Source organism: Aotus nancymaae, unplaced genomic scaffold (genome assembly GCF_030222135.1).
Source record: "Aotus nancymaae isolate 86718 unplaced genomic scaffold, 86718_ANA_hifiasm-v0.15.2.pri h1tg000028l, whole genome shotgun sequence".
Taxonomy (NCBI): Eukaryota; Metazoa; Chordata; class Mammalia; order Primates; family Aotidae; genus Aotus; species Aotus nancymaae.
In genome coordinates, this window is record NW_026988441.1 from 7,745,814 (window position 1) to 7,771,639 (window position 25,826).

Below are 25,826 nucleotides of genomic sequence, written 5' to 3' on the forward strand. Positions count from 1 at the left end.
GGAGAGACAGGGAGAGGGAGAGACAGAGATGGAGAGACAGAGATGGAGAGACAGAGAGAGATGGAGAGACAGAGAGAGATGGAGAGAGAGATGGAGAGACAAGGAGAGATGGAGAGACAGGGAGAGATGGAGAGACACAGATGGAGAGACAGAGAGATGGAGAGACAGAGAGATGGAGAGACAGAGAGAGATGGAGAGACAGAGAGAGATGGAGAGACAGGGAGAGGGAGAGAGAGATGGAGAGACAGAGAGAGATGGAGAGACAGAGAGAGACAGCGACAGAGAGAGACGGGGTTATAGAGAGACAGCAGCAGAGAGAGGCAGTGAAGGAGAAAGCGACAGAGACAGAGCAGAGATGGAAAGAGACTCAGTTTGAGAGACAGCAGCAGGAGAGAGGGAGGGAAAAGCGGGATGGGCGGAGACGGGCCAGGAAAGCAGATCCCAGCAAGACAGCGGGAGAGGGCGAGGAGACAGAGATGGAAGGAAAAGGGAGAGGGGGTCTCGGTGGGAGCCGCAGCCCGTACCCCACCCCTGCCCGGGTCAGGCCGGGTCCTCCCGCGCCGCTGAGCCGTGGCTAATGGTACAGTTGCTTGGTGGGGCGGGAGGGGAAGGGGCGGCAGGCATTTGTCAGGGCCGGTGACAAATGAGCCATCGGAGTCGGCTCGGGTGATGGATAGTGCGGCCGGCGGGCGGAGGGGCGGACGCGGGGGAGGGGGTCCCCACCAAGATCAATGTTTCTTTCTCCGGGAGCTGAGCCAGGCAGGGGGAGGATGGGGAGGGGGCGGTGTATATATGAAGGGCCCCGGGTGGAGTCGGGGGGAGAGCCAGGGAGACAGAAGCGGGGGCACGGTGGGGGGACTGCGCAGGCACAGGGACGTGGAGAGAGGGAGAGGAAAGGAGGGAGATGAGACAGAGGCCCCTGGAGAGAGAGAGAGACTGAGAGACAGAGGCCCCGATGGAGAGAAAGAGAGTGAAGAGAGACACCCAGACAAAGCAAGATACAGAAAAACAACACAGAGAGCCAGGAGACAGACGGACACAGCCGGGCGGAGACGCAGACAGACGCCCTGTGCTGTAGGGTCCCTTCCTCCCCACCCCGCAGAGACACAGATTCTGCGAGAGAGCCTTGAGTGAGGAGGAGCCAAACCTGGGCCCCACAAGGAGGGAGGCGGACACAGAGCTGTCGATAGAGAGGGAACCGAGGCAGGGAGCTAGGGGGCCCTCCCGCAGCCCTTCAGAGGGGATCCTGGGGGCCGCTGCTAAACGGGGGGCGTGGCTGCCTGGTGGGCAGACCCCGGTGGTCGCTGCTCAGGTCGGGGCGCTGAGAGACAGTCCCCCAGGTCTACTCATAGAGGGCTCCACTCTTCCTGTCTGTAAAAGGTGCAGGACAGGGCTAGAGGGCGGGACCCGGCAGGCAGGGAGCTGGGGTCCCTCCGATGCCACCCAGGGAGCCCCTCAGCCGGGCAAGGAAGACGCTTCCAGACACCTACAGAGAAAGGCCCAAGCACCACCCAAGAGCCGCCAGCGGAGGCAGCCGCGACGCTGAGACACCGGCCCCCCACCCCCCCCCCCCCCCCCGCCAGCGCACCAGCAGGTGCAGGGCACCCCCGACTTCCAGCACCAGGCCTGGCAGCCACCTGCTCCCTCCCCTGGGAACATAAGGGTCCTAGGACTATTTAAAGGAGACAGCCAGGAAGAGGAGAGAGAGAGAGAGTGTGTGTGTGTGTGTGTGTGTATGTGAGAGAGAGAGAGAGAGAGAGAGAGAGAGACAGGACAGACAGAGGGACACAGGGAAAAGGCTGGGGCCTGAGAAAGCCGGGGTGCCTCCCCCGCCTCCTCCCTCCACCCCCGCCTGCACCTTCCCCCATCAATTTCTCTCCCAGACACTTATGTCTCCCTTCCCAACATCTCGTTCCTTTCTTTAATTAAAAAGATTTATGCTTCAGAGTCCAACCCCCTGCTCTCGTTTGGCGGTGGCAGGGACGACTCCGGGGTCTCTACTGAGATCCTGTCCCCCACGCCCCCCCATCCTGTCTGTCTCGCCCTGTCTGCACCTCTCTCTCTCTCTGTGTCTCTCCCCGCCTCCAGCTTTGTCTCTCTGTCTCTCCCCGTTTGCCTTTCTCTGAATCACACCCCCTCTTTGGAGTTACCTCCTCCCCAGGTCAGCCCCGCCCCCACCCCGTTCCCCTCCCTCCCTTCCGCTCTGCCCACGCCCCCCACCACTGGGCCGTCCGGTCCGACGAGGCCGCACCTGCCCCTCCAGGTTTCAGGATCAGCCTGGGCCAAGGCGACCTCAGCATGCACCCCCTACACCAAAAGCAAATCGGGCCAGGGACTCGGACCCCTGCATCCCTCACCCCAAGTCTTGGCTGAGGGCGAGGTGGGGGTGCGGCAGTACAAACAGCTTTGTGTCTTTAATTAAAAAGTGATTTAAATTAATTTTCTGCTCCAAAACCCCTATCTGGGGGGCGGGTGTGCTGGCCTTGATGAAAGGAAGGGCCTCCAGACCCCTCCCCTCCAACTGCCTTAAAGGGCCAGCCCCGCCACAGGGTAGCCAAGGGGCCGAGCCCACCAGCGTGGGACCCCCAGACTCAGCCAAGACCCTTAGAGTCCTGGCACCGTCTAGCTTAACTGTTTCTCCATTCACCCCCGCCCCCAGCGCATTGCCCGTCCTGCAAAGGGGGGATCCAGGCTCAGAGAGGGGAGAGCCAACGGTGGGACCAGACTGCAGATTCCCAGGGGACCCCCGGAGATGGCCAGTGAGGGGTTCCTCGGTGTGTCCAGGGAGCTCAGAGGACAGAGCCAGAGAGAGAAAGGAAGAGAGAGAAGGGAAGAGAGACCAGGAGAGAGATGGGAGAGAGGGAGACTGAGAAAGCGAGTGGGCGGGAGCAGGTGCCTGGAGGGGGGGCCTGTGGGCGCCAGGCGAGGTCTCTTCCTCTCCTCCCGCCACAGCCTGCCGCGCCCCACTCCCACCGGGAAGTGCCGCTGCCCTGACCCCAACCCCTCACGCGGTAGCTCCGCCGCCCACCCGGGCTCACCCCTCTCCCGGGCCTTTGTGGTTCTGTTCAATTTCCACAAGGCAGGAGGGAGGAGCAGGTGGCAGCAGAGATGGCGCTGTTGACGGGAGTCCTGACTGTGCTGAGAGACCTGCCTCGGCCTCTCCCAGGGTCTCTGGGTCTCTGTCCCCCGCTCTCTCTGGGTCTCTGTCCCCCTCTCTCTCTCTGGGTCTCTGTCCCCCTCTCTCTCTGGGCCTCTGTCCCCCTCTCTCTCTGGGTCTCTGTCCCCCACTCTCTCTGGGTCTCTGTCCCCCTCTCTCTCTGGGTCTCTGTCCCCCCTCTCTCTGGGTCTCTGTCCCCCTCTCTCTGGGTCTCTGTCCCCCCTCTCTCTGGGTCTCTGTCCCCCTCTCTCTGGGTCTCTGTCCCCCCTCTCTGGATCTCTGTCCCCCTCTCTCTGGGTCTCTGTCCCCCCTCTCTGGGTCTCTGTCCCCCCTCTCTGGGTCTCTGTCCCCCTCTCTCTGGGTCTCTGTCCCCCCTCTCTGGGTCTCTGTCCCCCCTCTCTGGGTCTCTGTCCCCCTCTCTCTGGGTCTCTGTCCCCCCCCCGGGTCTCTGTCCCCCCTCTCTCTGGGTCTCTGTCCCCCCTCTCTCTCTGGGTCTCTGTCCCCCTCTCTCTCTGGGTCTCTGTCCCCCCTCTCTCTCTGGGTCTCTGTCCCCCTCTCTCTCTGGGTCTCTGTCCCGCCCCGGGTCTCTGTCCCCCCCTCTCTCTGGGTCTCTGTCCCCCCCTCTCTCTGGGTCTCTGTCCCCCCCCTCTCTCTCTGGGTCTCTGTCCCCCCCTCTCTCTCTCTGGGTCTCTGTCCCCCCCCCTCTCTCTCTGGGTCTCTGTCCCCCCCCCCCGGGTCTCTGTCCCCCTCTCTCTCTCTCTGGGTCTCTGTCCCCCTCTCTCTCTCTGGGTCTCTGTCCCCCCCGCTCTCTCTCTGGGTCTCTGTCCCCCCCTCTCTCTCTCTGGGTCTCTGTCCCCCCCTCTCTCTCTCTGGGTCTCTGTCCCCCCCTCTCTCTCTCTGGGTCTCTGTCCCCCCCTCTCTCTCTCTGGGTCTCTGTCCCCCCCTCTCTCTCTCTGGGTCTCTGTCCCCCCCTCTCTCTCTCTGGGTCTCTGTCCCCCTCTCTCTCTCTCTGGGTCTCTGTCCCCCTCTCTCTCTCTCTGGGTCTCTGTCCCCCCCTCTCTCTCTCTGGGTCTCTGTCCCCCCCTCTCTCTCTCTGGGTCTCTGTCCCCCTCTCTCTCTCTCTGGGTCTCTGTCCCCCTCTCTCTCTCTCTGGGTCTCTGTCCCCCTCTCTCTCTCTCTGGGTCTCTGTCCCCCTCTCTCTCTCTCTGGGTCTCTGTCCCCCTCTCTCTCTCTCTGGGTCTCTGTCCCCCTCTCTCTCTCTCTGGGTCTGTGTCCCCCTCTCTCTCTGGGTCTCTGTCCCTCTCTCACTGGGTCTCTGTCCCCCTCTCTCTCTGGGTCTCTGTCCCCCCCTCTCTCTCTCTGGGTCTCTGTCCCCCCCTCTCTCTCTCTGGGTCTCTGTCCCCCCCTCTCTCTCTCTGGGTCTCTGTCCCCCCCTCTCTCTCTCTGGGTCTCTGTCCCCCTCTCTCTCTCTCTGGGTCTCTGTCCCCCTCTCTCTCTCTCTGGGTCTCTGTCCCCCCCTCTCTCTCTCTGGGTCTCTGTCCCCCCCTCTCTCTCTCTGGGTCTCTGTCCCCCTCTCTCTCTCTCTGGGTCTCTGTCCCCCTCTCTCTCTCTCTGGGTCTCTGTCCCCCTCTCTCTCTCTCTGGGTCTCTGTCCCCCTCTCTCTCTCTCTGGGTCTCTGTCCCCCTCTCTCTCTCTCTGGGTCTCTGTCCCCCTCTCTCTCTCTCTGGGTCTCTGTCCCCCTCTCTCTCTCTCTGGGTCTCTGTCCCCCTCTCTCTCTCTGGGTCTCTGTCCCCCTCTCTCTCTCTCTGGGTCTCTGTCCCCCTCTCTCTCTCTCTGGGTCTCTGTCCCCCTCTCTCTCTCTCTGGGTCTCTGTCCCCCTCTCTCTCTCTCTGGGTCTCTGTCCCCCTCTCTCTCTCTCTGGGTCTCTGTCCCCCTCTCTCTCTCTCTGGGTCTCTGTCCCCCTCTCTCTCTCTCTGGGTCTCTGTCCCCCTCTCTCTCTCTCTGGGTCTCTGTCCCCCTCTCTCTCTCTCTGGGTCTCTGTCCCCCTCTCTCTCTCTCTGGGTCTCTGTCCCCCTCTCTCTCTCTCTGGGTCTCTGTCCCCCTCTCTCTCTCTCTGGGTCTCTGTCCCCCTCTCTCTCTCTCTGGGTCTCTGTCCCCCCTCTCTCTGGGTCTCTGTCCCCCCCTCTCTGGGTCTCTGTCCCCCCTCTCTCTGGGTCTCTGTCCCCCTCTCTCTGGGTCTGTCCCCCCCTCTCTCTGGGTCTGTCCCCCCTCTCTCTGGGTCTCTGTCCCCCCTCTCTCTCTGGGTCTCTGTCCCCCTCTCTCTCTGGGTCTCTGTCCCCCCCTCTCTGGGTCTCTGTCCCCCTCTCTCTCTCTGGGTCTCTGTCCCCCCCTCTCTCTGGGTCTCTGTCCCCCCCTCTCTCTGGGTCTCTGTCCCTCTCTCTCTGGGTCTCTGTCCCCCTCTCTCTCTCTGGGTCTCTGTTCCCCCCCTCTCTCTGGGTCTCTGTCCCCCCCCTCTGGGTCTCTGTCCCCCTCTCTCTGGGTCTCTGCCCCAGTCTTCTTTGGCGCTGTTCCTCTGGGGTGAGGTCAGTATTTTGTAGGCGTCAGGTATCCCTCTGTGAGAATGTGATAAAAACTATGGGCACCTCCCTGGGGAAAAACACAGAAGCGCCCAGTCCACAATTCCCCTCGGAACTTCCCCCGTGTTCACAGGTCTCCTGACACCCCCCTGCACACTCCCACGGGAGGCTGAAGACACCAGGGACTGAAGACCCCCCGTGTAGACGACGCCGTGAGAATGAATGCATGCGGGGTCTCCCCGGCCCTCCCCCTCCGTCCTTAGCCTCTTGGATATTTCCTGGACACGCCAGGCACCATCTGCTCCCCGCTTTCCAGCCTCTGCACCCGCGATTTCAACGCCAGGTTGAAAGCTCGCCTTATGAATGAGATGAAAGCCGCGCACCTGCTCTCCACACCTTGTGTGGGGCACAGGGTTTACCCCACAGAACGCAGGTTCCAGGGACTCCCTGAGAGCAGCTGAGGGGGCTGCAGGCTCAAGACGGGGGCCCAAGATGGAAGAGGGGCCTCCAGCACCCGCCACATGCAGAGACGGATACGACACGCACAGTCACTCCTGCACACACACCACACACACCACACACAAAACATACACACACACCACACACAAAACACACCACACACAAAACATACACACACAACACACACAGAAAACACACCATACACAAAACATACATACACCACACACACAAAACACACCACACACAAAACATACACAAACACACACAGAAAACACACCACACACAAAACATACACACACACCACACACACAAAACACACCACACACAAAACATACACACACAACACACACACAAAAACACACCACACACAAAACATATACAACACACACACAAAACACACCACACACAAAACATACACACACAACACACACAGAAAACACACCACACAAAACATACACACACCACACACACAGAAAACACACCACACACAAAACATACACACACAACACAGAAAACACACCACACACAAAACATAGACACACCACACACACAAAACACACCACACACAAAACATACACACACACCACACACAGAACACACCACACACAAAACATACACACACACCACACACACAAAACACACCATACACAAAACATACACACCACACACACAAAACACACCACACAGAAAACATACAAACTACACACACAAAACACCACACACAAAACATACACACCACACACAAAACATACACCACACACACAAAACATACACACACACCACACACACAAAACACACCACACAAAAAACATACCACACACCACACACACAAAACACACCACACAAAACATACACACACACCACACACACAAAACACACCACACACAAAACATACACACCACACACACAAAACATACCACACACAAAACATATACACCACACACACAAAACATACCACACACAAAACATACACCACACACAAACCATACACACACATCACACACAAAACACATATACACACCACACACCAAACATACACATCACACACACCACACACATACCACACACAAAACACAAAACATACACACATACACCACACACACATACACATCACACACAAAACACACCACACACCAGACACACACATATACACACCAAAGACACACCACACACATACCACACACAAAACACACTAAACACACCACATACACACCACACAGGTACACACACACACCACATACACAAAACACACACCACACACAAAACATATACCACACACACCACAGATGCACCATACACACACAGACACCACCACACATGCACACACAAAATACACCACACACAGCACACATGCACACTACACACACCACACATGGATACAGACACCACACACACGCCACACACTATGCATACATGCACATCACACACCACACACAACACAGACCACACACACAAAAACACACAAAATACACCATGCACACACAAAACACACACCACACATAAGGCCCACACACAGGCAAGCACACACCACACACAGCCGACACACGCACACACACACAGGAGCAGGCACAGGGGTCCCCCTCTCTCCCAGAGGAGGGAGGGAAAGGGGAGAGGGCAGGAAGAGAAACTAAAATCGGAGGACCGGCTTCCTTCCAGCACCAGTCCTCCTCCGATTCTGCCCCATAGGAGAGGGCTGGGGAAAGGGGGAGAGACACAGACAGAGAGGTGAGGGGGAGAGAGACACAGACAGAGAGGTGAGGGGGAGAGAGACACAGACAGAGAGGTGAGGGGGAGAGAGACACAGACAGAGAGGTGAGGGGGAGAGAGACACAGACAGAGAGGTGAGGGGGAGAGAGACACAGACAGAGAGGTGAGGGGGAGAGAGACACAGACAGAGAGGTGAGGGGGAGAGAGACACAGACAGAGAGGTGAGGGGGAGAGAGACACAGACAGAGAGGTGAGGAGGAGAGAGACACAGAGAGGTGAGGGGGAGAGAGACAGAGACAGAGAGGTGAGGGGGAGAGAGACACAGAGAGGTGAGGGGGAGAGAGACACAGAGAGGTGAGGGGGAGAGAGACACAGACAGAGAGGTGAGGGGGAGAGAGACACAGACAGAGAGGTGAGGGGGAGAGAGACACAGACAGAGAGGTGAGGGGGAGAGAGACACAGACAGAGAGGTGAGGGGGAGAGAGACACAGACAGAGAGGTGAGGGGGAGAGAGACACAGACAGAGAGGTGAGGGGGAGAGAGAGACAGAGAGGTGAGGGGGAGAGAGACACAGACAGAGAGGTGAGGGGGAGAGAGACACAGACAGAGAGGTGAGGGGGAGAGAGACAGACAGAGAGGTGAGGGGGAGAGAGACACAGACAGAGAGGTGAGGGGGAGAGAGACACAGACAGAGAGGTGAGGGGGAGAGAGACACAGACAGAGAGGTGAGGGGGAGAGAGACACAGACAGAGAGGTGAGGGGGAGAGAGACACAGACAGAGAGGTGAGGGGGAGAGAGACAGAGACAGAGAGGTGAGGGGGAGAGAGACAGAGACAGAGAGGTGAGGGGGAGAGAGACACAGACAGAGAGGTGAGGGGGAGAGAGACACAGACAGAGAGGTGAGGGGGAGAGAGACACAGACAGAGAGGTGAGGGGGAGAGAGACACAGAGAGGTGAGGGGGAGAGAGACACAGAGAGGTGAGGGGGAGAGAGACACAGACAGAGAGGTGAGGGGGAGAGAGACAGACAGAGAGGTGAGGGGGAGAGAGACACAGAGAGGTGAGGGGGAGAGAGACAGAGAGAGAGACAGGTGAGGGGGAGAGAGACAGAGAGACACAGAGAGAGAGAGAGAGAGAGAGAGACACACGCACACAGAGGCACAGAGAGAGGTGAAGGGGAGAGAAACGGGGGGAGAGAGAAGTAAGGGGAGAGAGACGTGGGGGGAGAGAAACGGGGGGGAGAGAGAAGTAAGGGGAGAGAGACGTGGGGGGAGAGAAACGGGGGGAGAGAGAAGTAAGGGGAGAGAGACGTGGGGGGAGAGGGGGGAGGAGAGACAGAAACGGGGCGGGGAGGAGAGAGAAACAGAAAACAACAGAGAGGAAGGAAATGAGAGAGAAAAGAGACAGGGTGGAGAGAAAGAGAGAGACACACAGGGAGAGTGGGGAGAGAGAGGAGGGGTGAGGGAGACGAAGGCCGGGCTGAGGCCGGCAGGGGAGAGGGAGAGCCGGGAGCGGTGGGGGGGAGCGCGGCCTGAAGCGAGCGAGGCGGGAGGGGCGGGGGTCGGGAGGACGCCTCTCCGGGCGACTCCAATACAAAAGCCGCGGGGAGAGGCCGCGGGCCCAGGCGGGGCGGGGCGCGGATGGGGAGTGGGGAGTGGGGGAGGGGGTGAGGAGGGGAGGGGAGGGGAGGGGAGGGGAGGAGGAGGAAGAAGGAGGGGGGAGGGGAAGGAGAGGGAGGGAAGCAGGGGAGGGGACGGGGAGCAGGGGGGAGGGGGAGGGAGGAGACCCGCAGCCCCCGCCCCTCCCCGCCCCGCCCCGCCCCGCCCGGCCGCGCCGGCGGACAGTGGGTTAAGCATCTCCGCCGTGGAACTTCCGGATGTGACCACAGAGAGGGAGAGACCCGGAGCGGGGAGCGCGGCCGCCAGCACCCCTGAGCCACCGCCGGACCCCCCGCCGTCCCGGGCCGTCCCCCGCCCCCCCCCACGGTCCCGGGTCCGTCCGTCTCGGGCCGGCTCGAATCCCCCCGGAGCCGGGGAAGGGCGGGGCGGGGCGGGGAGGGGGTCTCGGGCGCCCCGCCCGCGCCTGCTGCCCCCCCGTCCGGGCGGCGATGCGCCCCTGGCCGTGACCCCCGCCGGGGGCCGGGGCCGGGGTCCATGCACGGAGCCCCCACCCGGCCCGGCGCCTGCCGCTGACGGCGGCGGGGGTGGGGGGGGCACGCGCCCGGCCTCCTGCCCACCCGCTGGCGTCCGCTCCGCGGGCCGTCGGGGGCTGCGGCCTGGGGCTGCGCCCTCCCCCGCGGCCAGGCTCTGGAGGGACCCGGGAGCTGCCGCCGGCCTCAGCCCATGGCCCGGAGGGTAGGTCTCAGGGCGGGGACCCCGCGCCCCCTGTCCCTGCATGCCCCCTCTCCGGCCTGGCCTGCATCTGTCCACCATCTCTCTGGCTCTGCCCCTCCTTCTGCCCCTGGGTCTCCTCTCTCCCAATCCCTCTGTGACCCTCTCTGCCCCCAAGTGCCCCCTCTCCCTGCCCCTCAGCCCCACCTCCTCCCCCACCATTTAGCTTCCCCCTCCCTGCCCCAGTCTCCCCCATCTTTCTCCCCCTCTGTCCCACTCTCCCTGCCCTGGGTCTCAGGTCTCCCCCCTCTTTCTACCTCTCTGTCCTCCTCCCTCTGACTGGGTCTCCCCCCTCTATCTACCTGTCTGTACCCCTCTGTCTGCCCCGGGTCTCCCCGCTCTCTGCCTCTCTGTCCCCCTCTCTCTGCCCCGGGTCTCCTCTCTCTCTCTGCCTCTCTGTCCCCCTCTCTCTGCCCCGGGTTTCCCCCCTCTCTCTGCCTCTCTGTCCCCCCCTCTCTGCCTCTCTGTCCCCCTCTCTCTGCCCCGGGTCTCCTCTCTCTCTCTGCCTCTCTGTCCCCCTCTCTCTGCCCCGGGTTTCCCCCCTCTCTCTGCCTCTCTGTCCCCCCTCTCTGCCTCTCTGTCCCCCTCTCTCTGCCCCGGGTTTCCCCCCTCTCTCTGCCTCTCTGTTCCCCTCTCTCTGCCTCTCTGTCCCCCTCTCTCTGCCCCGGGTTTCCCTCCCTCTCTGCTTCTCTGTCCCCCTCTCTCTGCCCTGGGTTTCCCCCCTCTCTCTGCCTCTCTGTCCCTCTCTCTCTGCCCCGGGTTTCCCCCTCTCTCTGCCTCTCTGTCCCCCTCTCTCTGCCCTGGGTTTCCCCCCTCTCTCTGCCCCGTCTCTCTCCTCTCTGTCCCTAGGCTTCCTTCTCCATCTCAACCGCCCCCCCTTCCTTCCCTCTTCCGTCCTTCTCTTCTGTCTACTTTTGTTCCAAGCCTCCCCTGCTCCTCCAGGGCTAGGAGTGGGACGGGGTGAAAGAGGTGGGCTCACCAGGCTGCTGGCCCCAGGGAGCCTCTCTCCCCAGGGATGTGAATGGAGACCGGAGACAGGGAGGAGGTGCGTGCCTGCTTTGGGGGTTCAGGGTGGGCTGTGGGGACCGTGTTTGATGAGTGTGCCGTGAGCAGCAGGGAGCGGTTGGATTCAACTTCAGGGCGCAGGAGAAGTTAGGAGAGGGAGAGGGAGAGAGTGGGCGCACCAAGCCAGGTGCCTGACCAGGCGAGGGTCGGAGGCAGGAACGATCCAGCCTCCTCCTGTGGTGCGAGTCCTGCCCCCTCGCTGAGCCTCCATGTCTTCATCCCTGACGAAAGGGTTTGACCTGATGGGTGAAAGGTGCCTCTGGCTTCCCAAGCGCAAGGTTCTGTCACAACAGGACATGAGCGACCCGCCCCATAATGGTGTTTCTCTTGGGTGCGCGAGTGTGTCTGTGTGGCCGTGCAGAGTGACCCTCTCCAGCCACAAGTGCTCACAGCACCAGCCAGGCCCGGTGCTGAATGCCTCATTCATTCATTCATTGAATGTGTGCTAATGTCTCAATCACACATTCATTCCTGTGCCTGCTATTGGCTGTGTGTGTGTGTGTGCACGTGGGGGGGGTATTGGGGTATGACTGACACACGAGTGTGCACGTGGGTTGGTGTGCATGGCTGTGTCTGTGTGTGGTGGATTCACGTGGTGAGTGGGGTGTGATGTGTTGAGACATACTCTGATGCGCCTATCTGACAGCTGCGAGATGAAACCACGGACAGGGAGGCTTCCTGTGTGTACTTCGTGTACAGCAATGCGAGTGGTCCCCATGGAAGGTGTTGGTGCTGACGATCTCCCTCTCCCTCTGTCTGTGTGTCTGTCTCTGTCTCCTCTCTGTCGTCTCACAACACTCTCTCCGTCTCTGTTCCCTCCCAGCCAGACCCTGCTGTCTTTCCCTCTGGGTCCTCCTGCCCGAATGTCAGCATTCTGCCTGGACAGGGTCCTGACTCCCACTCCAGGGAACCTGGAGGGCTTAAAGGGGTGGGGCTCAGACACTTGGGGACCAGAGGCAGGTTTCTGGGACACAGAGGGGCATCTCCTGGGTCCCAGGATGGAGAAGCTCCTCAGCTGAGTCTCAGGGTGCTAACCCCTCCCTGGGGCTCCCCGTTTCTCACCTTCCCCCAGTACGATGAGCTGCCACACTACCCAGGCATCGCAGATGGCCCCGAAGCCCTGGCTGGCTTCCCGGAGGCAGTGCCTGCAGCCCCAGGGCCCTATGGCCCACCCCGGCCTCCTCAGCCCCTGCCCCTCGGCCTGGACAGCGACAGCCTGAAGAGGGAGAAGGATGACATCTACGGGTGAGCGGGGGCCAGACTCAGGCTCCTGTCCTGTCTGTCCTCATGTCTGTCTTTCTGTTTCTTCACTTCCTGGGGTCTGTTTGTGTCTCTCTCTGTGTACAAGTCTCTGTCCCCTCTCCCCTCAGGGTCTCCTGTTCCCCTCCCAGCCCCTCCATCCACCCCCCAGCCTCTCCCCCGACCCCCGACCTCTCTCCTTTCCTGCCTCCCCAGACACCCGCTCTTCCCCCTCTTGGCCCTGGTCTTTGAGAAATGTGAACTGGCTACATGCTCTCCCCGAGATGGGGCCAGCGCTGGGCTGGGGACGTCCCCCAGCGGCGACGTCTGCTCCTCCGATTCCTTCAACGAGGACATCGCTGCCTTCGCCAAGCAGGTGGGCATCCCCGCCCACCATGCACCCACCCGGAGAGCCAGCGAGGAGGGGCGGGTGGAGGCGCGACTTGCCCCTGCCTGCCTTTCTCCTCCCTCCCAGGTTCGCTCGGAGAGGCCCCTCTTCTCCTCCAACCCAGAACTGGACAATCTGGTGAGACCCAGGCCCTCCCCCACGCCCCTTCCCATCAGTCTCCTGTCCTGACTCCCCGTTCCTGGGGTCGGTTGAGGGGGTGCAGAGAGGAGCCCGCCTGGTCCATGTCCCCAAACAGCCGTGATTGATTGTTGCCCACGTGCCATGTGGTCCCCGAGAGTCTGAGAACGGGACCCTCAGCACGAGTTCGAATTCCAGCTCTGCCACTCCCCAGCTCTGTGACCAGGGCAAGTGGCGCTCCACGACTCAGTGCTCAGTGTCCCATCTGTCAAGTGTGGCTGGTAGTCTTGGAGGGCGGCTGTGGGGATTCTTTTTTTTTTTTTTTTTTGAGATGGAGTCTCACACTGTCACCCGGGCTGGAGTGCAGTGGTGCAATTTCAGCTCAATGCAACCTCCGCCTCCCGGGTTCAAGCAATTCTCCTGCCTCAGCCTCCTGAGTAGCTGAGATTACAGGCGCCCACCACCATGCCAGACTAATTTTTGTATTTTTAGTAGAGATGGGGTTTCACTATGTTGGCCAGGATGGTCTCAATCTCTTGACCTCATGATCCGCCCGCCTCGGCCTCCCAAAGTGCTGGGATTACAGGCGTGAGCCGCTGTGCCCGGCCAACTGTGCGGATTTAATGAGTGAAAGCAAGTCAAGTGCATGGGAAAGTGCCTGGCACAGAATAGGGCTCAAAAAGTGTCTGATGTTCCATCCGTCAGGAAAACAGCACCCAGGCCACAGTAAGCAAGGGGACCGCTGCCCAAGGAGGGGAGGCTGGTGCGGCCGCTTGTGCCGGTAACCGCAGCACTTTGGGAGGCCACAGCCAGGAGATAGCTTGAGTATGCCAGGGATCAAGAGCAGCCTGGGCAAAGTAGTGAGACCCTGTCTCTGCAAAAACATTTAATTAGCGGGTTGTGGTGGCACACACCTGTGGTCCCAGCCACTTGGGAGGCTGAGGCGGAAGGATCGCTTCAGCCCCAAGAGGTCGAGGCTGCAGTGAGCCTTCATTAGCTCCACTGCACTCCAGCCTGGGCAACAGAGCAAGACCCTGTCTCTCATAGATATCTAGAGAAAGAGAAAAAGAAAGAAAGAAAGAAAGAAGGAGGGAGGGAAGGAAGGAAGGAAGGAAGGAAGGAAGGAGGGAGGGAAGAGAGAGAAGAGGCAGGGGGCAGTGGCTCATGCCTATAATCCCAGCACTTTGGGAGGCCAAGGTGGGCGGATCATGAGGTCAGGAGTTGGAGACCAGCCTGGCCAACATAGTGAAACCCCGTCTCTACTAAAAATACAAAAATTAGCCGGGCGTGGTGGCACACACCTGTAATCACAGCTACTTGGGAGGCTGAGGCAGGAGAATCGCTTGAACTTGGGAGGCGGAGGTTGCAGTGAGCTGAGATTGTGCCGCTGCACTCCAGCCTGGGTGACAAGACTGAGACTCCATATCTAAAAAAAATAGTAATAAAAAGAAGAAGACAAAGAAGAAAGGAGAGGAAACAGCCTGACTTATCCCGTCCTTTGCTCCCCAAGCTCTTGCCAGGGCTTCCTGTTGGCCAAACGCTTTGGCAAAGGGCTCTGGGAAACGTGGCTTGCAGGGGGTGGGGAGGTGGGCCTGGAGCTGGGGGCCGCAGGCCGAGGTGGTAGTGCCGAGGGACCGCGGGGCTCACCTCCGTTCCTGCCCTTTTCCGCCTCTCACTTGTCTCTCCCTCTCACTCTAGCGCCCGCTCTTTCCTTCGCTCAGGCTGCGTCTCTGTTCTCTCTCCTCTCTGCGCCTGCTGCCGTCTGGGTCATTTTATCTCACTCTCTGTTTCTCTGTCTCTCCTCTCTTCCTCCTCCTCCTTCCTCCCTGCTCCCTCCCCCGATTCCCTCTGTCTCCCCTCACTTCCCATCCCTGTTTTCAGATGATCCAGGCCATCCAAGTGCTGCGGTTCCACCTGCTGGAGCTGGAGAAGGTGAGTGCATCTCACCCGCCCCACACCCACCCCCTTGCTTGACTCCCGCCATCCCACCCCCTCTCGTCACCTCCACCCCCCACCTTCCAGCTCTCTCCCCACCGGAGTTGAAGCAGAATGCCGCCCTCAGCCCTGTGCACCCCAGCCCTGCGCCCCCGGGTGGCCCCCCCAGTACCCCGGTGCCCCCCCAGGTCCACGACCTGTGCGACAACTTCTGTCACCGCTACATCACCTGCCTCAAGGGAAAGATGCCCATCGACCTGGTCATCGAGGATCGGGACAGCGGCTGCAGGGAGGACTTCGAGGACTACCCCACCTCCTGCCCCAGCTTCCCAGACCAGGTGGGCCCTGGGTGGGTACCAGGCAGCACCCTGCAGCCACCGCCACACCCGGACACCACAGGAGGGCGCACATGCACCGCACAGCTTCAGATGGGGCCACGGTCGGCCTGATCACAGGACACACATACACACACAGCCACGCAGCCACTACACCACAGCCACACAGACGGGGACACACACACACACCCCCCAGCGACTGCAGGCGCCACCCACAGACTCCGCTACATCCACACAGGTCCACACATGGCCACACCAGCTCAGCAACAGCCATTTCCGCTCAGAGCCAGACGCAGCATTTACTGCGAACTCACACACACATCCCAGCCATAGAGCAGCAGCAGGGAACACACGGCCGCATTCCACACCCCGCTCTCGAGCGCATGTGTGTCCACTGCATACGCACACCTGCTCCAGCCACACAACAGCCACACAGATGGAGACAGAGCCAGACAGCCCCAGGCACTGCCTGGCGAACTCAGATACAGGCACGCTTGGGCCCAGACTGGCCACGGTGCCCTCTTGCACACATGTGACCCTGGCCACCTAACAGTCAGGCTGCAGCCGAAATCGCACACACACTGCTCATCCATGCCGACTTGGAAATAGACTCACAGGCTCAGATGCAGCCGCACAGAATCAAACCCAGCAACTCAACAAGGTGCCACTGTGTCAGGCGGAGCCTCACTAGTTTTATCCACTTAGGACACCAGAGCGCAAACACACACAGGACAGCTGTGTGCATCCCAGCTCACTGAGGCCACATAAAAAGTCACACAAGAGCCACACCCATGCAGTCCTGCTGCCGGCACACCCGGCAGTGACATCTTCACAGCACATGCACACACACCCACTGCACACAGCCTCAGATACATGCAGGTGATGACCACCCCACGGCCAGACACACCCCTAGTCCTGGAGCCTTGGTCTTTTTTTTTTTTGAGATGGAGCCTCACTTTGTCACCTGGACTGGAGTGCAATGGTGTGATCTCAGCTCACTGCAACCTCTGCATCCCGTGTTCAAGCAATTCTTCTGCCTCAGTCTCCTATCTAGGACTACAGGCACCTGCTACTACACTGGCTAATTTTTGTATTTTTAGTAGAGACAGGGTTTCACCATGTTGGCCAGGCTGGTGTTGAACTCCTGACCTCAAGTGATCTGCCTGCCTCGGCCTCCCAAAGTGGTGGGCGTGAGCCACCGCGCCCGGCCAGGTCCCAGAGGCTTGTACTCACTTGCACAGGAATCATAGCGGTGTGACAGATGAGACAACCAAACCCTCAAACTACAGTCACAAAGAGAAAAAGGTAGCCCCTGGTGATGGCCAGGAGCAGTGGCTCATGCCTGTAATCCCAGCACTTTGGGAGGTAGGTGGACGGACCGTTTGAGCCCACGAGTTTGAGACCAGCCTGGGGAACATAGTGAGACCCCGTCTCTACAAAAACATACAAAATTAGCTGGGCGTGATGGCTTGCATCTGTAATCCCAGCTCTCAGGAGACTGATGCAGGAGAATCGCTTGAACCCGGGAGGTGGAGGTTGCAGTGAGCCAAGATCACACCACTGCACTCCAGCCTGGGTGACAGAGTGAGACTCTGTCTCCAAAAAAAGGAGGAGGATGGGAGAGGGAGTGGTCACCAGAACCAGAGAGAGGAGCAGATTGATTGACAGTGGCTGAGATTTTTGGTAGAAGAACACAGTTTTTCAGTTTAGATTAAAACCACCTGGAAGATTGAACCCAACCTTAAACTGAAAAATGAAGAAGCCTTGCTGCCGTCCATGTGGATGAGCTGACCTCCTGGGGCACAGAGCAGGGGTACAGGGTAAACCCGACACATCGTCGAGTTCCTCAAAGTGTGTTGGAATTTGGATAAAGAAAATACGAGGCTGGGCACCGTGGCTTCACACTTGTAATCCCAGCACTTTGGGAAGTCGAGGCAGGAGGATCGTTTGAACCCTGGAGTTCAAGAGCAGTGTGGACCAACATCGTTAAATGCCATCTCCACAAAAAATAAGAAAAATTAGCCAGGCACACCTGTAGTCCCGGCTACTTGGGAGGCCGAGGTGGGAGGATTGCTTGAGCCCAGGAGTTGGAAGCTGCAGAGAGCTAAGATTTCAACACTGCGCTTCTGTCTAGGTAACACAGCAAGACTCTGTCTCTTTTTTTTTTTTTTTTGAGACAGGAGTTTCGCTCTTGTTACCCAGGCTGGAGTGCAATGGCGCGATCTCGGCTCACCGCAACCTCCGCCTCCTGGGTTCAGGCAATTCTCCTGCCTCAGCCTCTTGAGTAGCTGGGATTACAGGCACACGCCACCACACCCGGCTAATTTTTTGTATCTTTAGTAGAGACAGGGTTTCACCATGTTGATCAGGATGGTCTCGATCTCTTGACCTCGTGATCCACCAGCCTCAGCCTCCCAAAGTGCTGGGATTACAGGCGTGAGCCACCGCGCCCGGCTGAGACTCTGTCTCTTAAAAGAAAAAGATAAGGCCAGGCATGGTGGCTCACACCTATAATCCCAGCACTTTGGGCAGCCAAGGTGGGCAGATCACAAGGTCAGGAGTTGGAGACCAGCCTGGCCAACATGGTGAAGCCCCATCTCTACTAAAGATACAAAAAATTAGCCGGGTGTGGTGGCACGCACTTGTAATCGCAGCTACTCAGGAGTCTGAGGCAGGAGAATCGCTCTTGAACCCAGAAGGCGGAGGTTGCCATGAGCCGAGATCGTTCCATTGCACTCCAGCCTGGGTGACAGGGCAAGACTTCGTCTCAAAAGAAAAAAAAGAAAAAGATAATACAGCCCCAGACCCCCTTAGCTAAATCTGAGACCTCCAAATCTCTGAAACTGAAAGTTTTGGATTTTATCCCATAAATTTAGTGCAAACTTATTTGGCAGCAAAAGCTGACCTGAACTAATGAGGGGCTAGTCACAGTCTTTATATATGCCACTTAGTTAAATAATCATCCGTGTTGCTGTAGAAATGTTAATGAGTTTGATGACGAGGTTGTGCCCCAGACCCTGCCTGCACCTGCGATGGTTGCAAACTGCATGGTGTATGCGTGGATTTACTGCCTAAAAATGTGAAATGGGCCGGGTGCGGTGGCTCATGCCTGTTACCCCAGCACTTCGGGAGGCAGAGGCAGGTAGATTGCTTGAGCCCAGGAGTTCAAGACCAGCCTGACCAACATGGTGAAACATCTCTACTAAAAATACAAAAATTAGCCAAGTGTGGTAGTGCGTGCTTGTAACCCCAGCTACTTGGCTGCTCGGGAGACTGAGGCACGAGAATCACTTGAACCAAGGAGGCAGGGGCTGCAGTTAGCCTAGATCACGTAACTACACTCCAGCCTCGGTAACAGAGTGAGACACTGTCTCAAAATAAAAATAAAATGCAGAATTTTCCAAATCCTGGGACACTTCTGGCCCCAAAGATTTTTTTTTTTTTTTTTTTTTTTGAGACAGATAGGGTCTTGCTCTGCCGCCAGGCTGGAGCGCAGTGGCCTAATCTCGGCTCATGGCAACCTCTGCCTCCCGGGTTCAAGCAATTCTCCTGCCTCAGCCTCCCAACTAGCTGGGACGACAGGTGCCTGCCACCACCCCCAGCTAATTTTTGTATTTTTAGTAGAGACGGGGTTTCACCATGTTGGCCAGGATGGTCTCGATCTCCTGACCTCGTGATCTGCCCACCTCAGCTTCCCAAAGTGCTGGGATTATAGGCGTGAGCCACCACTCCCGGCCTGGCCCCAAAGATTTTAGATAAGATGCCATAGACGGTGTAAGACACTCATCCATCTGCCTCCACGCTGACCAAACTCATCTTGTTTGAGTTTCTATGTAATGAACTCATCATTGAATACTGCCCACAATCCGTTGGGAATATTATTGTCCATTTTGTGTTTCTTTTCCTTTTTTTTTTGAGACGGAGTTTCACTTTGCTGCCCAGGCTAGGCTGGAGTGCCTTGGTGCCATCTCGGCTCACTGCAACCTCCGCTTCCCAGCTTCAAGTAATTCTCCTGCTTCAGCCTCCCGAGTAGCTGGGTTTACAGGCACCTACCAGCACACTCGGCTAATTTTTTTGTATTTTTAGTGGAGACAGGGTTTCACCATGTTGGTCAGGCTGGTCTTGAACTCCTGACCTCAGGTGATCCTCAGGTGATCCTCAGCCTCCCAAAGTGCTGGGATTACAGGCATGAGCCACCGTGCCCCGTCCTGTCCTTCATTTTCCAAGGAAGGAAATGGAGGCTCAGAGAGGGGACGTGACTTGCCTGAGATCACCCAGCCGGGAAGGAGGCAGTGACTGGCTTCCCATCCAGCAGTCCTAGCTCCAGAGCCCATGCCCCAAGCCTTGGCACTAACTTCTGACTCTTGTTTTATAGAATAATATATGGATTCGAGACCACGAGGACAGCGGGTCTGTACATTTGGGGACCCCGGGTCCATCCAGCGGGGGCCTGGCCTCCCAGAGTGGGGACAACTCCAGTGACCAAGGTGAGAATCTTAGGGAGTGGAGGGAAACAGGGAAGTCAACCAGAGGATTGAAGGTAGATCGCAGGCAGGACTTCCAGGGGGGCAGAGATGCCTGGGGTGTGGAGTGGTGTCTTGGAGGAGAGTTCTGGGGCCCTCTGTTCCCCGACTCTTCACTGCCCTCCCTCAGGAGACGGGCTGGACACCAGCGTAGCCTCTCCCAGTTCTGGTGAGGAAGATGAGGACTTGGACCAGGAGCGACGGCGGAACAAGAAGAGGGGGATCTTCCCCAAGGCGGCCACCAACATCATGCGAGCCTGGTTGTTCCAGCACCTCTCGGTGAGAGCCCTGCTGCCCGGGTGCAGGGTGGGCATGGGGAGATGGAGGAGGATGGGCCACAGAGACCGGGACCCCAGAGACACCCAGAAATGGGACACTGAGGCAGCGGGAAATTTTTCGAGAGACTCTCACAGACGTGGAGAATTGTAACAGGAGCCGGCAGCAGTGAGTGCCACCTGTGTGCAGGTGCGGCTTAGGACACTTCACTCACTAAGTCTGTCCCACCAACCATCCATCCGTCCGTTAACCCACCCATCAGTCATCCACCCAACGTACCCTTGGAGGGAGGGGCTACTGTTATCTCCATTTAGCAGATGAGGAGGAGATGGAGGAACAGAGAGGTTAGGAGACTTGCATAAGGTCAAACAGCCAGAAGTGGATTCAAAGGCAGGCAGTCTGGCCTTAACTACTGCACCACACTGCTTCAAGGACAGAGGAGAAAAACAGAGCCAGGAACAGAAGGACACAGAGATTTGGGGAGGACCAAGTCAGAGCAAGATAGAGACAGGGAGAGACTAAGTCACACAGGGACAGAGACAGACAGAGATTTGGAGGCAGGGAGGGACTGAATCCCAGAGAGAGAGAGCGAGATACAGAGACACACATAGAGAGAGTGAGACAGAAAATGTGAGAGCCACAAAGAGAGAAATGGATGGCCAGACACAGTGGCTCACATCTGTAATCCCAGCACTTTGGGAGGCCAAGGCAGGAGGATCGCTTGAGCCCAGGGGTTCAAGACCAGCCTGGGTAACATAGTAAGACCCTATCTCTTAAAAAAAAAAAAAAAAAATTAGCCAGGCATGGTGGCACACACCTGTGATCCCAGCTACTCAGGAGGCTGAGGCCGGAGGATTGATTGACCTGGGGAGGCTGAGGCTGCAGTGAGCCATGAAGAGACCACCGAATTCCAGCCTGAGTGACAGAGCAAGACCCTGTTTCAAAAAAAAAAAGAGAAAAATGAAAAAAAAAAAAGAGAGAGAAAGAAATGGATGGGGAGAGGCCCACACAAAGACTCTGACAGATTTAGAAAGGGAAGGTCTGGGCTTTGCTTCCCTCCCCCATGCCAGTGACGCCTCCTCCCCAACACCAGTGAAGCCCCCTCCCCTACGCCACAGGAGTCCCGTCCCCCAACACGGTCTCTCTAATCAGAGCTGGCCAATTAACCTCTAATTGCTGGAAGAGGCGGGGGCTCGCAGGCATGTAATTGCCCCAAGTCTGGGTCTCGCTTGGCCTCCATCCTGGGGAGCGCAGAGACGCTAAGACGGGCCTGCTCTCCCGACGTCTGCCTGGGCCTGGGCGCCCCATCCCCGGGACCCCGGTGGGTCAGACTTTGGGGTTCAGACCGCGGCCGGCCAGGCAGGCAGAGTGACTCTTGCTGGTGGTCGCAGCACCCGTACCCGTCGGAGGAGCAGAAGAAACAGCTGGCGCAGGACACGGGGCTCACCATCCTGCAAGTCAACAACTGGTGAGTGGCCCAGGAGGGTCCGCGGGCCGGCCGGGGGCGGGAGCCGGGGCGCTGTCCACGGTACTGACGGAGGCCCCGAGCCCCGCGGAGCCTCTGCTCCTGCTCGCCCCGCCCTGCCTCCCCCACCGCGGTCCTTTCCCCCCGGCCTGCTGTGTTCGTCTCGGCCCTTCTCCCACTCCCTCTTTTCACCCCTGTCCGTTTCCTTGACTGCCTCTCAGGTTCATTAACGCCCGGAGACGCATCGTGCAACCGATGATTGATCAATCCAACCGCACAGGTACAGGGGGAAGGCGGGCACGGAGAGCCTGGGGTTCTTAGGAGGGCGTCCAAGCCGGGCCCCGGGCTTCCTGGGGCTTAGCCTGCACCTCTCAACCCCCTTCGCAGGGCAGGGTGCAGCCTTCAGCCCAGAGGGCCAGCCCATCGGGGGCTACACCGAGACGCAGCCACACGTGGCCGTCCGGCCTCCGGGTAAGCCCCGCCCCCTTAGCTAGGCCCCGCCCCTCTGCCCCTGGCCCCACCTCTGAGACAAAGACGCCCCCACCTGAAATTCAGTTCAGGCGGAATACAGTGTGTCACTTGCCTAGCGGGGATTTCCTAGGCAGATTTCCTGTTCTCCCACCTTTTCCTCAGAACCTCACTTCTTCCAGACTTCAAGCCCACCACCTCGGAAGGCTCCATTTTTTCTTAAAGGGCCAGCACCTTCTTAAAAGATGACTTAGTCAATCCTGGTAGAGGGATCGCCTGGTGAAGGAAGAGGTGGGGGAGACATAGAGACATCTGGGGTGTCTCTGAAGGACCCACTGACCCTCCTTTTTTTGTCTTCCAGGATCAGTGGGGATGAGTTTGAACTTGGAAGGAGAATGGCATTATCTATAGAGGTGTGAGTGTCCGAGGGCTAGGGACTGTGCAATTCTCAAACCTCCATAAGACTTCAGGACTCCAAGAGTGGGCACACCCAGAGCAGGGTCAGCCTGGGTCCCCGCACTGCGGGTTTTCTGAGGCTTGATGGGAAGATGTTTCATCCATCCCTCCATCCCTCCAACCCCATTTCTCTCCTCCATCTGTTCATCCATCTACCCACTCACTCATCTGTCCATGTCATTATCCATCCATTACTCGTCCACCCGCAATCCATCCAACCAAACCTAGTCCTCTCCCCTACCCACTCACTACCCGTCCGGCCACCCGTTCACCCACTCACCCCATCCATCTATCCTCTCACCAACCCACTCATCCATCTGCCTCCACGCTGACCAACCACCCACACACCTCCCCATTTATCTGTGCGTTCACCCACCTCCCTACCCAGACATCCTCCCGTCTACCCATCAACGCACCCATCCGTCCACTCACACATCCCATTATTCATATATCCACCCAGCCACCACCCACCATCCACCATCCCTACACCCATCCATCCCTATACCTGTCCATCCCTACACCCATCCATCTATGATACATCTCTAAACATAAATTGAGCCTTCATTCCCTCCTGACATGCCTCAGGTAGGGTCTGGATCTTGAGAAGATTCTTGTGGGGAAGTTGGCAACCCCAGTGACAATCCAGTGCAACCGCTCAAACAATAAAACATAGTTTTCCCATAGGAGGGAATGGGGTGTCAGGGAAGACTTCCCAGAGGAAGTGACTTCTGGATGGGGCCCTGAAGGATGAATAGGAGTCCACTCGGCAGAGTAGGGGATAGTGTTAGGAGGGGGCACCATTTGACTCTCCCAGGCCATGAGTCTCCTGTGGCCTGGGATGATGGCAGCACTTTAGAGCATCTTCTCATTTAGTCTTTACCACAACTCTGAAAGGAAAAGACTATTGCCTAATTTTCATTTCACAGATGAGAAAACTGAGGTTCAGAGAGAAGAGGTCACTTGCACAGGTCTAACCCTGCTCACAAAAGCAGACAGAACAGCATGTGCAAAGGCCCAGGGTGGGGAGGCAGCCTGGAGTTTCCAAAGCACAGATCAGAGTTCGACTCTCTCTGGATTAAACCATTTGTGGCTCCCTAGTGCCGTCTGGACAAAGTCCTGACTCCTTAGTTTAGCATCCATCTGTCCATCCATCCCCTGAGCCCCTCTGTGCCCAGCCCTGTGCTGGGTGATGTTGGGGACACAACAGTGACCATGACAGCCCCAGCCCTGCCCTCCTGGGGCACAAAGTCCAGTGAAGGGGACAGACCCATCCCCGGATGGTGATGACCCAGAATGGGCAGCACTGGGATGGGGAAGCCCAGGAAGCGGAGGAGCTCACAGGGGCGGGCGTTGGACCTGGGATTGGGGGAGGTGTTCAGAGAGGGCTTCTTGGAAGAGGGGGCATCTGACCCAGACTAGAGGATTCAGGGAGGGCTGCCTGGAGGAGAGGACTTCAGAGGTGAGACCAGGAGAATGGGAGGAGTGAGGCAGGAGAGGCACGTCTGTAGAGGGAATAGCATGTGCCAAGGCCAGGAGAGCTTGGAAATCTCATGGCCGTGAGACAGCCCTGGCCCGCTGCACACAAGGAGGAAGTTCTCCGTGGGCTGGGTTGAGGCAGGCGGCCAGGCAGGTGCGTAATGAATTCAGGGTCAGCAGAAAGGCCCCGGGGATGAGAGCGGAGGCCTGCCCAGGGCGTGGGTGTGGAGGCGGGTGCTGGAGGCCGAGCCTGGGAAGAAGAGACGGGCAGGCGTGTCCAGGCCAGGTAGGGCAGTGGGTGAGTCAGCTCTGGCATGCTCAAGCGTGTGTGCGGATGGTCTGGGGAGAGTGTCAGGGACCTCTGGGCTCAGTAGTCATGGAGGGGGCTTCTCACCCATGGCCTGGCTACCTCCTGGGCTCTTTTCTCCGCTTCTCTCTGTCTCTCCACTGCTGTCTTCTCCCTTGTCTTTCTGTTTTTAGAGAGGGGATCTCTCCCTGTCACCCAGGCTGGAGTGCAGTGTGCAATCATGGCTCACCGTAGCCTCCACCTCCCTGGTTAAGCAGTCCTCTGGCCTCAGCCTCCCAAGTAGCTAAGACCACTAGCGTGCGCCATCATACATGGCTAATGTTTATTTTATTTTTGTAGAGACAGGGGTCTTGCTTTGTTCTCCAGGCTGGTCTTGAACTCCTGGGCTCAAGCGACCACCCTGCCTCTGCCTCCCAAGGTGCTGTGGTTACAGGTGTGAGCCATTGCGCCCACCCTCCTCTCTCTCTCTCCGTCTCTCCATTTGGTCTGTTGCTGTATGACTGCTTCTCTCTCTCCCCACGTCGTCCTCTCTGACCCCCTCCAGGTCTCTCTCTGTCCCACTCTGCCCGTCTCTCTCCTTGTTCTCTGTCTCTGTGAGTCTCTCTCCCAGCCTCCCCTCTGCTCTGATTCTCTGTCTCCCTCTTTCTCATCACTGCGTCTCTTCTCTCTGTGGCCCTCCCACATTCCTGCATCATTCCCCGCCAGCCACTCTGTGTCCCCCTCAGGTTGGTGCGGATGAGGGCTGCACAGCGGGCTGGGGTGGGGACAGGCCCCCTGCCCACTCCTGACTTGGCCTCTCCTCCCCTGTCCACAGACCTAGCGTCCACTGTGGCCACCAGCCTCACACTGACTCTGGTTCCCACCTGGTCCTCCGGCTTCAGGACCCCACCTCCAAAGGCCCCTCCACTTAACGCCTACCTCCCTGGGGCCCTGCTGGGACATGGGGGCCTGACTGCCCACCAGAGGGGCTCTCAAGGACACCAACAAGGCCTCCAGGCCCCGAGCCCCACTTCTGCTTTCACCTCTGCCTGGGACCCACGCTGGACTCCTGGGCCTTGGTCCCCAGAAGATGGCAGCTGGGGCCTCACCGCCAGGACAGAGAAGGGACGGGGGTGGCTGGGCAGCCAGGGAAGGAGGGTTGCCCAGATCCGACATTTTGGAGAGATTCCTTCACCCTTCTGTCCCCCCCGCCTCCCCTCTCTAATTTCTTCTTCTTTTTTGTTAATGATAAAGTCTTAAAAACACAAAGCCACCAACTGGAGTTTTTGTGTCTATTCCAATATTTCAAATTCTTACCAGTTTGAAGCTGATGAATCACAAATAAGAATACTAACTGGCCGGGCGCAAGCGCGATGGCTCATGCCTGTAATCCCAGCACTTTGGGAGGCTGAGGTGGGCAGATCACTTGAGGTCAGGAGTTCGAGACCAGCCTGGCCAAAATAGTGAAATCCTGTCTCTACTAAAATA

General features: G+C 58.4%; 1 protein-coding gene across 6 annotated transcripts; it reads left to right on the forward strand.

Annotated features, from left to right (window-relative positions):
- Positions 1 to 480: 480 nt before the first annotated feature.
- On the forward strand, positions 481 to 25,611 carry MEIS3 (Meis homeobox 3). 6 transcript variants are annotated; one of them, XM_064381118.1, is made up of 13 exons: positions 481 to 580; positions 12,426 to 12,598; positions 12,809 to 12,968; positions 13,068 to 13,118; positions 15,000 to 15,050; positions 15,242 to 15,391; positions 19,764 to 19,875; positions 20,042 to 20,190; positions 21,579 to 21,655; positions 21,874 to 21,932; positions 22,040 to 22,123; positions 22,482 to 22,535; positions 25,174 to 25,611. In XM_064381118.1, the coding sequence occupies exons 1-12, from the start codon at positions 578 to 580 to the stop codon at positions 22,529 to 22,531; spliced, it is 1,119 nt and encodes a 372-aa protein (XP_064237188.1). In that variant the 5' UTR covers positions 481 to 577; the 3' UTR covers positions 22,532 to 22,535; positions 25,174 to 25,611. The 6 variants fall into 6 exon arrangements, with proteins under 6 accessions (XP_064237188.1, XP_064237186.1, XP_064237187.1 ...); XM_064381116.1 differs by lacking the exon at positions 481 to 580 and adding an exon at positions 9,791 to 10,252; XM_064381117.1 differs by lacking the exon at positions 481 to 580 and adding an exon at positions 9,791 to 10,252 and having other exon boundaries at positions 15,293 to 15,391.
- The last annotated feature ends 215 nt before the right edge of the window (positions 25,612 to 25,826 follow it).